Source organism: Elaeis guineensis, chromosome 2 (assembly GCF_000442705.2).
Source record: "Elaeis guineensis isolate ETL-2024a chromosome 2, EG11, whole genome shotgun sequence".
NCBI classification, from domain to species: Eukaryota; Viridiplantae; Streptophyta; class Magnoliopsida; order Arecales; family Arecaceae; genus Elaeis; species Elaeis guineensis.
Window position 1 is genome coordinate 110288825 of NC_025994.2, and position 11794 is coordinate 110300618.

Sequence of the window (11794 nt, forward strand, 5' to 3'; positions counted from 1 at the left end):
ACAATGGTGGTTATATAATTGTTTCAAAGGAGATCCATTACTACAACAGCTGTTGTTCTTGTTCTAACCATTAGTTAATAACGGTACTTAATGAAGGGTTCTCAAAAAATTAAAGGCTCTCTTGCTTGGAGATCATCACTATGGAAACCTCATCGCTAGCGGATAGCATGTTTTGAGGATGAGAAATGTATAATTGAAATATATGACGCAAACTATGGTGCGTACAGGTCAGTGCCTGCTGGCCCATGTTAAAATACAGGTAGAAACCACTAGGCATCGAGTCTGAGCTGTATTGGTTTGTCTTTGGAGATAGGTTATCCATGAGCAACAAAATCTTGTTCTATCTGTTGTGATTTGTAATGTAACATGCTAATATATACATTCTAATACCTTTTTGGAATGTTATATGCATATATATATATATATATATATATATATATATATATATATATATATATATATATATATATATATATATATATATAATTTTGATTGTGAATAAGCTACTCAATTGTACATATTAACTTATTTTAAAAATACACACCCTCGATGTGAAAAAAATAGCCCACTCCCTCAACAAACAATGACTGCCGGATCTCCATTACTTAATTCAGCTCTTGAGTATGTTGTTATATAAGAAATTCTTTGCATCAGAAAGTTAGCATCCTTAAATTTCTGTTGCTCGTAGGGCTGATATCTTTGTAATCATAGTATATCTTTTGATTGATTTGGATGTTTTGATCTACGAATCATGATAAGAATTATTTACATTGCATTTTTTTTTTAAACTTATGGTTAGAAAAACCATACTTACTATGATAGAACAGGAGATAAGCAGCTATTGACAGATATTTCTAGAACTTTCATAGGGGAGAGAGGATGGGGGGTAGGTTTGGAGTAAATTTTTGTTGCAACAATGACACCACACCACTATTGTAACAAATTAATCAATAGTTAAAATTGGATAAAATATAAGAGGGTAGCATAGGGTATTATTCAGAAAAACCGATGAAATATATGACAATCAATAAAATATAAAATTTTTTATTGATTTATTATAGATTTGACGTGGCATCACCTTTGCAACGAATATTTTTTCGTAAGTCAGGACCGTGGCAATCAAACATTATCATTTCTTACCGTGAAATGATTGGTCAACCTTTTTTATCATAGGGGAAAGAAGGTTTTCAAACGGATAGAAGGTCGTTTTCTTCTGAAGAAGAGAGGTTGAATTAAGAACTAACATACTAAATCACTTCATATCAAATCATCACATCAAAAAATTACAAAGTGACCCCCTAACCCTTCAATCTGGAGAGGTAATTATTCTAAATTCTTGAGCCCACTACCGAAATATATATTTCAAATATTTTTATCAAGTTATCACTTTGAGCAAGAGGTGGATACATTTCTTACATCTATCATGTCATTTGTTGCTATGGACAAGCAACTTATTTTTTTCTCAACTTTTCTAGAAAGGCTAAGTTCAGTTCCATACAACTATAAATATTATAATTTTTATTTATTTATTTTTTTTTTATTGGAGAATGAAGATATATAGGTGAAAGAAAATCTGATTTTGAGATACGATAAAATTTTTTGGAATCCATTCTTAAAAACATTCTTCATTCAAGTACACTATTACTACATTGCATCTCTATGTTTTTTTTTTTGGTTATTCACAACACCTCTCTTGGAGTAGACACTAATTGCTAAATTATGCAGATGTGTGCCACCATTCTTTTCTTCTTTTAATACAAATAAATTCCTACAGAAGAAAGGATAGTACAAAATTTATATTTGCGGATGTATGAAGTCTCCACTTCCATTAAACGAAATATGGGTATCTATGGAGTCTCCACTTACATTAAATGAAATATAAGTTATCTATGACACAAGTTATAGACCCCCTACACATTAGATATCAGCAGAAAGTCTTATAAGAAAAGCATGATTTCAGTTGAGATATCAATTGCAAACCTGCAACGGTTGGTTCTAGAAAAACCAAACTTGAAACCTAAAAAAATAAAAAATTAGTTGAGATATCAATTCCTCTAGCTAAAACTTAACCCCCTCCCTTTTTTCCTAAGCCCCATTAATTCATCCCTTCGCCCCCAACGGCGAAAGGAAGATTCCACGTTTCCTCCTCCCGCGGTCAGCCAGCGCCAGCCGCGAGGAGGGGAGCTACCAAGTCCAGCACACACGCAAAGGCAAAGCGAGCACCCAACTGCCCAATCCGACCCGATCCGCTCAACCCACACCAACCCCCGCGTCCCAAAAAGCCCCTCATACCCAGATTTATTTACCGGATACTGCCACCGCCGTATAATACGCCTACCGCTTACCGGTGAGGGGCATTCTCGTCCCCAAAAATGTAAAAACGCCCTAGATTCATGGCTACAAGAACAACGGCAATAAGAGGATCCTCCACCTCCTCCTCCTCTCTTCCATTCTCTTCTTCTTCTCTCCAAGAATCGGAGCAAACCCTCCGAGTAGGGTTAGGGTTAGGGTCTGGACTTGTTCCCCGTGTTTTCCTTCCATTCGTTCTCGTTCTCTAGCTCGACCTCGGCCTCGGTCGATTACTGGTGTGGTTCTTGGATCGGAATTGTATGAGACCGGGCGCGGCGGCGGCGGCGGCGGCGGCGGCGGCGGAGATGAAGGTGGCGGGGTGGAGGAGGGGCTTCTTGACCACTTTATGATCGGGGTGGCCGGAGGCCTCGTCGCTCACGTCGTCGTCTCGAGGGCGGGGGTTTGCATGAGGGATCGGCTTGATCGGCTTCCGTGTTTACGTTATCCGGAGAATTGGAGGAGGCCGGGGTGGGATTGCGGACTGGTGATCCGGAGCAGGGGTAGGTGGGGCAAATGTGGCTGATTTCCCCGTAAATAATTTGCTTTGTAGTGAGTTTTGAGTCCGTTTTGAGTAGATACATCCTAGAAGAAGGGAAGGTAGCGGAAACAAGGGAAAGAAGAGGGAAAGGCGGGATCTTGGATCGTTCGGTTTGAAGATCTGTTAAGAAATGCAGCAAGATCAGCGAAAGAAGGTCAGTATTTTATCTTGGTCTGTTCTTATGCTCTTGGTTTTGCTTCTTTGTTCGATTTGGGTGTGAGATCTGGCTTCTTAGGGCCAGTTTTTCGTCCAAGAACGGGATTTGGTTTTTTTTTCTTGTTTTGTTGCATCATCCGGATGTGTACTGTTCACGCTCCTTTTCTTTGATAAATCTCCTTTCTTGTTTCCTTTTCCTTTTTGCAATCCTCTTCTTCTAGTGTTTCTTTTACGGCTTCTTTTCGTCTGATTCAAGATTTCTGTTGCTTCTTGGAATCAATCCAATAAGGTCTAATTGCCGCATCTTCTTTTTGTTTGGACGTTCGGATTCAATGTTGGAGACTGCATGGTCCGATGCACTTTATTTTTCCTTTGATCTTTTATGCAGTAGGTGATTTGTTTAGAAGAAATATGATCACCCCCAGTTTCCAGGATTAGCACAATATGTTCCTCTTCTCGGACAAGATTGTTTTTTAAGAATCAGGTTCTACACCCACTTTCAGCATATTTGTGATATTTTTCTTCCTCGCTTTTCTTTTTTCTTGGATGAAACTACCCTTAGTGTAAAAGGGTTTCCTTTTGAGTTGTTCTCGAACATCTCATGACCAAGCAACTCCAGTCAATTATCCGCTAGTTTTGGCTGAATTTTCATGGTAGTGTGTACCTTTGCAGAGGTTATCGGTTTGTTCAACTGCCCGTTCTGTGTGGTTACTGGGCTTGGGGCAAGGCATTTGTGAGCGTAAGCGAGGAGTTTTGGAAATTTCATTTGTTGTTGTCGTTGTTTCTATTCTTGTTTCCGTTTTCAGAACTGGTGAGAATGTGAAATTGAGTTGAATGTTCATTAGATATAGTTGAACAGAACAAAGAAAAACATGAAAGATTGAGAGGCTTGGCATGCGTAAGTCATGTCTGAGATGGCTCTTGGGGATAGTTTCTATGCTTAAATTCTAAAAAAATAATTCATTCTTTGAAAATTCAACAAAGCTGACAGTTGATACTTGTGTGACTGGTGTAATGTCATGTATGCCAAGCGACACCTGTTACAAGGGCAAGTGGGTCTCTGAATATGTAACACTAAGGACTTTTTAAGTATATTAGCAACCGGCTCGAACAATTTTACTTTGACAAATGGAAAAAAGGTATTTGCTTCTAAGCTCCTTGCATTTACTGAAATATACATCTGTCAAACAATCCTGTATTTTGTGCACGCATGTGTGTGCACACGCCAGTCACACACAGACAGACAGACATACACACACACACACACGTATATATACATATACATACATATACATATACATACATATACATACATATACATATGCATACATATACATACATATACATATATATACATATATAACATATGTGTATGTATTTACATAATAGCCTGCTTGCTTTCCCCTTTTACTTGCAATGCCTTTATAAAATTCTAAGAATTTAATTCATTTAAATGAAATTATCTTGAACTCTCCAAGAGTTCTAGGGGGAGTAGTAGGTAGGGCTCCAAGAATGCAGTAATTCACTGTAGTTGCTTCTCAATCATTTTCAATTTATGGTTAGTAAATTTCTTAATATTAGCAATAATTTATGCAGTAATTCCTGTGATTTATACAACTTTTAGCGGTTGGGTCTTGGTGCAGCAATAAGGTTGCTCCATTGTGACCTGGATGTGATGGGTTCGAAACCTGGAAACATCCTTTTTGTATGCTGGGGTAAGCTTGCATAAATCTAACTCTCTTCAGACCTAAAGTGGTGGGAGCCTTGTGCATTGGGTTGCCTTTTTGTTTTGGTGTGTGTGATTTATGCTTTTGAGAGAGATGCACATTAATTGAGATCGCCCTGTTTGGTAAAATATGCTGTGACAATTCTGCTTCATTCCAATTTTCTTTTGATCCCATAAAACATATTTTTCCTCTGCTATATCCAGCATTGATAATAGTTGTTGCTGTATTGTTGTGAGTCTCATCAGTTATTGCAATTGAATGATTTTTTCCAGACTTCATCAGAGATGGACTTTTTCACTGAATATGGTGATGCGAATAGATACAAAATTCAGGAGGTCATCGGTAAAGGAAGCTATGGAGTTGTGTGTTCGGCAATTGATACACATACTGGAGAAAAAGTGGCAATCAAGAAGATACATGATATCTTTGAACACATATCTGATGCTGCACGGATTCTCCGTGAGATTAAGCTTCTCCGGCTTCTAAGACATCCTGACATTGTAGAGATCAAGCACATTATGCTGCCTCCATCAAGAAGGGATTTCAAAGATATTTATGTTGTTTTTGAGCTCATGGAGTCAGATCTTCATCAAGTCATCAAGGCTAATGATGACTTGACAAAAGAACATTATCAGTTTTTTCTTTATCAGCTGCTCCGTGCTTTGAAATATATCCATACGGGTATGCACCTGAGTCTATTAATTGAGTTGTCACAGCATGTTTTCTGATTCTCCTTTTCGGTATTTTATATGCTCAAAATCATTGTATTTTAAGGTTCCATTAGATCTTTTTAAACTTAATGGTGTTAGTGTACATTTGCTGCATTTATCAAAAAGTCCCTTTTTATGAATTGTCAGAAATGTACTTATGCTTTTAATTCATTACTGAGTGTGCTGTGCAATATTTATATTTATGATGCATTGACAATTTTCTGTGTTATTTGCTTGCTGGAATGTACTTAGTTTATTATTGGTAGCGGCAGCATGTTTAGCACTATTCTAATTCAAACCCATTTGAGTGCAGCTAATGTTTATCATCGTGATTTAAAGCCAAAGAACATTCTAGCAAATGCTAACTGCAAACTCAAAATTTGTGATTTTGGATTAGCAAGAGTTGCATTCAGTGATACCCCCACAACAATATTTTGGACGGTATGTCAAGAAGATGAGACTTATTTTTCTTATGTTAGTGTCTCCTAATCTGTTTGCTAGTATCTAACTTATTCAGATCCTCGATTGCTGGTTTAGTTCATTTAATCTAGTACCAATCTTGTATTTATTTTCACCTTCTGAAGCACCACTATCTTATGCAGGATTATGTTGCAACCAGATGGTACAGAGCTCCTGAGCTATGTGGGTCATTCTTTTCTAAGGTATGCTTGGTACTGTTCCATAATGGTTATTTACAGTATGTTTTTGAGTTTCTTTACACCAGTGATATTTTTGTTCCATTGTGGTGCAAATAAAAAAAAAAAAAAGTGATGTTGAATGTGCAGAACCAAAAAAAAAACCATGTATTTGTATTTATATTTGTAATGTCATATCATGTTTGGCCTTTTGCATAGGTTTGTTATGTTTGCTTATGAATCCTATCTGAGGATTTGCTGACAGACTTTCTTACAAAATAATGCTCGTTCTATGGTCTTGAGTATATGCCGTTTCTTTTCCATTTGCTTCTTTAATCTTTCTCTTTATTATTTTTTATTTTTTTGAGATGGATCGCTGATTGACTTTACCATTTGCGTGTTAATGTTTCTACTGTTTCTTTCTTATGACTGGCTATATTAAGCTTCTTTTGACAATGAGATTGTTTCCATTGTCCGGTAACTGAACTGGGAGAATTTCTGTTCTCAGCTTGCTCGAAGAACTTTACTAATAAAGTGTCTCTGTTAAATAAGTTTATAGTTCAACTATGATGTCAATTTATGGTTAAATTTTCTGTTAGTAGAATTATGAAAAGCATCAGGAATCCTATTCAGTGTCCAAGGCAATATCCATTCTGCTAGAATGTTTTTTTCCTCAATCTTCTTGCTCATCATTTTATTCCAGTGATGCATAGGCCTTCTTCAGCTCTCTCTTTTTCCAGACAAACATTTCTGAAGATGACTTTGCCCTTGTTTTATTGTTCTTCTTACATGGAATGACTTTTAAGAAGCTCCTGCCATAAAACAATGCTTGCCAAAGAAGCTATAATATTATTTTGGAGTTATACAGATGTCAGACTTCAAAGCATTCTGTCATGCTCCTTTTTCTGTCTACATTGTGACACTGAATTTGATTCTGATTCTATCAGCCTTGTCATTGCTAGTGGTACAACCTCCAAGCAAAAATTCTGTAGTTGCAAAAAACACCTTTGACCTGTAGTTGCAAAAAACTCCTTCCCTGTGAAGGACAGTCAGAGGGTCCATATAGCTGTTTATTTGGTAATGAAAATTGAAGACCATGGAAACTACATGGCTGATGGAGCCACTTCGAGGTATGTTTTCTAGAAGAAAGATCATCACCTGGACATGTATCGACCATAGTTCTATTTGTTTGTCAACTTCGTTATACAATGTGGAGTCTTTTGTGGACTTCTGGAATGCTGGAGAACCATCAAAACATCCTAAATTGACTGATAAGTTTACTTTAGTCATCACCTTTGTTTTGGTGTATTTCTCCATAAACTTTCAAGAACCTAAAATGATTTTTAGTAATTAAAAAAATTCTTGTTCATTAAGGATTCTGAACTCTTCTGCAAACTGAATATCATATTTTACAGGTACTGTGTGTTGAGTATGATGTTCAGTTTGGTGTTAGCTTTTTGTTCATGTTTTGAAGTGTGGAGCTGTCTTTCGTGATGATACTGAGTGGTTATTTCTGACATTGCAGTACACTCCTGCTATTGATATATGGAGCATAGGTTGCATTTTTGCTGAGGTCTTAACAGGAAAGCCTTTATTTCCCGGTAAGAATGTGGTTCATCAGTTGGATTTGATGACTGATCTTCTTGGAACACCTTCCTTGGATACAATATCTCGGGTATGACATTATTTGTTCTATGAATATGTTATTAAGAAAGGTGTATTTATACGCTAGACTAGAAAAACATGCAGAAGGTTCCCTTGTATATGATGTTTGGGTCTTTTTCTCTTCAGGTCCGAAATGAGAAGGCAAGAAGATACCTGAGCAGTATGAGGAAAAAACAGCCTGTACCATTTTCACAGAAGTTTCCTAATGCAGATCCTTTAGCACTTAAACTTTTGGAAAGGCTTTTAGCTTTTGATCCCAAGGACCGGCCAACTGCTGAAGAGGTATGCATGTTTAATCAGATCCATCTCTTTATTCTTCTATTCTTGTTTTTTCGCTTTACGTTTCTTAAACAGTTTTAATTTTACATCAATTATTTATTATGAGGATAGTGTCCTGATAGCTTGTAATCTATACTAAAGTTATGATTTTCCATATTTGGCATTTTATCAGGCATTGGCTGATCCATACTTCAAAGGCCTGGCTAAAGTTGAGAGAGAACCATCTTGCCAACCAATCACAAAGATGGAGTTTGAGTTTGAGCGTCGAAGAGTGACCAAAGAAGACATTAGGGAACTTATATTCCGTGAGATATTGGAATATCATCCGCAATTGCTGAAGGACTACGCTAGTGGAACAGAGAGGACAACATTCCTCTATCCTAGGTTTTAATTTTGCCAAACCTTTCTTTTCCTCCCTCGCTTTCATTCTATATTCTGGTTTTCACTGTATGTATTTGACATTTGTAACTGTGGTAATGCCATCTGTCTGCTTCTGTTATGCAGTGCCGTCGATCAATTCAGGAAGCAATTTGCTCATCTTGAGGACAGTGGTGGTAAAAGCGGGCCAGTGATTCCAATAGATAGAAAGCATGCATCTCTCCCTAGGTAATCTTCCACACAACCCCATGCATATGGCATTTAGCCATCTTGAAGATGATGGCATCTCATGCTTTTCATCCTGTGCTTGTGTTAAGCGGATAAGCTTTATGTGAGATGTCATGTTGTGCATGAGGCTTATAGCAGTCAAATATGCATAGTCTATTTTGATTTTGGTCTTAATGGTTAGGCATCCTGTGGTAATAACAGCAAACCTGTGCTTGGTGTCTTTGTAATAGCCATGATTGATGATGAGGGGGTTCTAGGAATACATTATACCGATGATGGTATGCATGGGAACTTGCAGATGGTGTTGAATGCTGTAACTTACACAAACGTAATATTGTTGTGGCAGCGGGTTATTGGTGAATTGCTGTGATTTATCAGTTGCTGGTTGTGTATTACTTTCTACATAATTGGTGTTGGTAAATGTATTCCTGACCCTGATGATTGTTCAAATGTTCTGCTTGCAATTAGATTTACTTGCCTGCTGATCCGAAGCATGACAAGAGGCTTAATAATGATCATGGCTTATGCATAAGAAAATGAGAAGAATATCTTGAACCAGGAGCCTGGAGCATGTTTCTATTCTTTGACTAGGGCTTAATGTATAGCTGTTTATCCGTAACCCAAGTCATACTGTGATCTTAGGAGAATGCTTTATAGGCACTATAGGAACTATATCTCTACTTATCATATGAAGGCCCCAAGTCCAGCATGTGTGTTAGCCTGATAGGCTTTCCAATGCCCTTGGTTATCCAGCACATGCTGGACTTTTGAAATAAATTTAATATTGTGTGTGTGTGTGTGTGTTATACATATATATATGTGTGTGTATATGCATAAGGAACAACCAATTTTGGTGCTGTTTGGTTGCAGAATATGCTTTGGAAGGGATATCCCTTACATTGTTGAAGGGATAGGCCCATTCTGCGGAATAGACTTATTTTGCCCCTTGGTTGAGGAATGAGTGCAGGGAATAGGTAGAGGGAATAAGCTGCATTCGATGCATATTGAACTTTGCGATAGTTTGGATTTTATCACATAGATCAAATTGCCCTCTCACTTTTCTGAGTGTCTATAGAGTGGATAAGGGAAAATAGTAATTGAAGAAATTAGGAACGGGTATAAATCTATTTCTCGAAAATTTTGGTGGAATAAACTTAATACCGTTGTGGGAATATCCCGCCGCCATTGTATAAGCTACTATTCTAAGGTGTTTGGCAAGAATTTGGGGGGACATCCTCCCATCCTGCAACCAAAACACCTTTTTCTGTTTTTTTTTTGGTTTCTGTGAGTTGGAAATCTCATAGAAAATGGTTGGTGAATATATGATAACAAGCTATTTTGAAGTATTATTTATTTGATTGTAATATACCGGCATAACTTAGTTTCCTATTCCACGCCTCTTGTTAGTTTATTTTAGTTCATGTTCTATGCATTCTTGTTCAGCAAAACGTAACTTGCATAGTTGTGCAATTTCCTTAATGAGGGTACTGTTGGAATGCTTGTGGGTTTGCGATATCCAGTTTTTTTTTTTGTTTGATTGATTTGTCTTTCCATAGAGACACACACCTCTTTTCCTTCAATTGAATTTTTTTTGGTCAATATTTGATAATCTTTTACTTGTGTCTTTTAGGTCTACCATGGTCCATTCCACTCCAATTCCTCCCAAGGAACAGCCCAATATGGCTTTATACAGAGACAGGCAGTGGCAGACCTCAGACGAGGTATGTAAGAATTCTCGGGACACAGAAAGATTGTTGGGGAGTATGTCAAAGGCTTCACAGGCGCCTCAGAGGATTCCAACTGGTATGTGCTCCAGTACTAAATAAACCATAGGAAGAAGCGGATATGATTCCAGTGCTGCACTATTGACACCCTTTTGTTTTTTTCCCCGATTTCCAGCTAGGCCAGGAAAGGTTGTTGGCCCAGTAATGCCTTACGAGAATGGAAGTCTTAAGGATGCTTATGACCCAAGAAGGCTGATGAGGAATCCTGTGCTTCCACCGCATCCTGCCATTCCTCCAGCTTACTGTTTCCACAGGACCGCGGACAAGTCGGAGAACTCCGACAGAGACACAGCAGAGGTGGAGAGGGAGTATAATATACAGCAGCACAAACCACCTCAACAGTTCATACCCAGCAAGATGGCGCCAGACATAGCGCTTGATATGAGGGCTTCACCCTTCTTTCTTTCAGGGGGGACAAGGGCTGATGCAGCTGACAGAATCACGATGGAGGCAAACTTGCTACAGGCAAAATCCCCCTTCAATGGGATTGCTGCAGCAGCGGCTGCAGCTGCTGCAGGTGCTCACAGGAAGGTTGGTGCTGTTCAGTTCGGCATGTCAAGGATGTATTAGGCAGGCACACATCAATATGCCATGATCATTGCACCATCTCTGTTGCCACGAATAATGGGATTTACCCGCTCCAAGTCAGAAAGTGGAAGGTAAAGAAAAGGCTCGGGAGTAAAGGAAATTACAGTAAGGTGGGGTGGTGAAGTGCGAACGAACCGGCTGTTGTCCGTGGAAGTGCGCGTGCTGCCGTTCTGTAACGTTGGGGATGCTTTTTCGCCTTGTGCAAGTGCGGTTCCTTTGAAACTATCAACGTACGGGAGAAAAGGGAGGGTTTTCGTTAATTTTATTACGGTATACTGTCTGCACGGCTGTTAGGGACGGTCCTCAGGAAGTTTCCACAGCGAGAAAAGTAAGTGTTGGAATGTGAAGCGGTGGATCACCTCCATGGGCAAAAATGCCTAAGAAAAGGAGAAATTTGATTTTTTTTTTTTTTTTGATTGAGTACACTATGTCTTACTTTAGTAGAACTCTGCCAATGGAGGTCCCTCTCTGTTCCATCACACATTTCCAACCATTCCAAAATTTTAGAGCTTTTCTCAAGTTCACTGGGTCTGGAATATCCATGTGGAAAGGATAATGACTATAGCTTGATTGATGAGGCTGCTCTATTGCGTATGAAAGATCCTGTAGCAATAGTTTTCGATAGAGAATTATTGGTGGCTATAATTTGACTGCACAAGCCATGTGATGATTAGATCCAATGAATCGCCAAGTGGTGACAGCTGATCACACGTGTTGTCGCTATTGATATTTCCTTGAACAAAGTGTCCGGTAAAAT

General features: G+C 38.4%; 1 protein-coding gene across 1 annotated transcript; it reads left to right on the forward strand.

Moving 5' to 3' along the window:
• The first annotated feature begins 2447 nt into the window (after positions 1 to 2447).
• LOC105048888 (mitogen-activated protein kinase 10) lies at positions 2448 to 11556 on the forward strand. Its single transcript, XM_010928374.4, has 10 exons — positions 2448 to 3041; positions 5043 to 5451; positions 5794 to 5921; positions 6083 to 6142; positions 7641 to 7790; positions 7907 to 8062; positions 8232 to 8443; positions 8564 to 8665; positions 10296 to 10468; positions 10565 to 11556. Exons 1-10 carry the CDS (start codon positions 3018 to 3020, stop codon positions 11017 to 11019), a joined length of 1869 nt encoding a protein of 622 aa, XP_010926676.1. The 5' UTR covers positions 2448 to 3017; the 3' UTR covers positions 11020 to 11556.
• Positions 11557 to 11794: the final 238 nt, after the last annotated feature.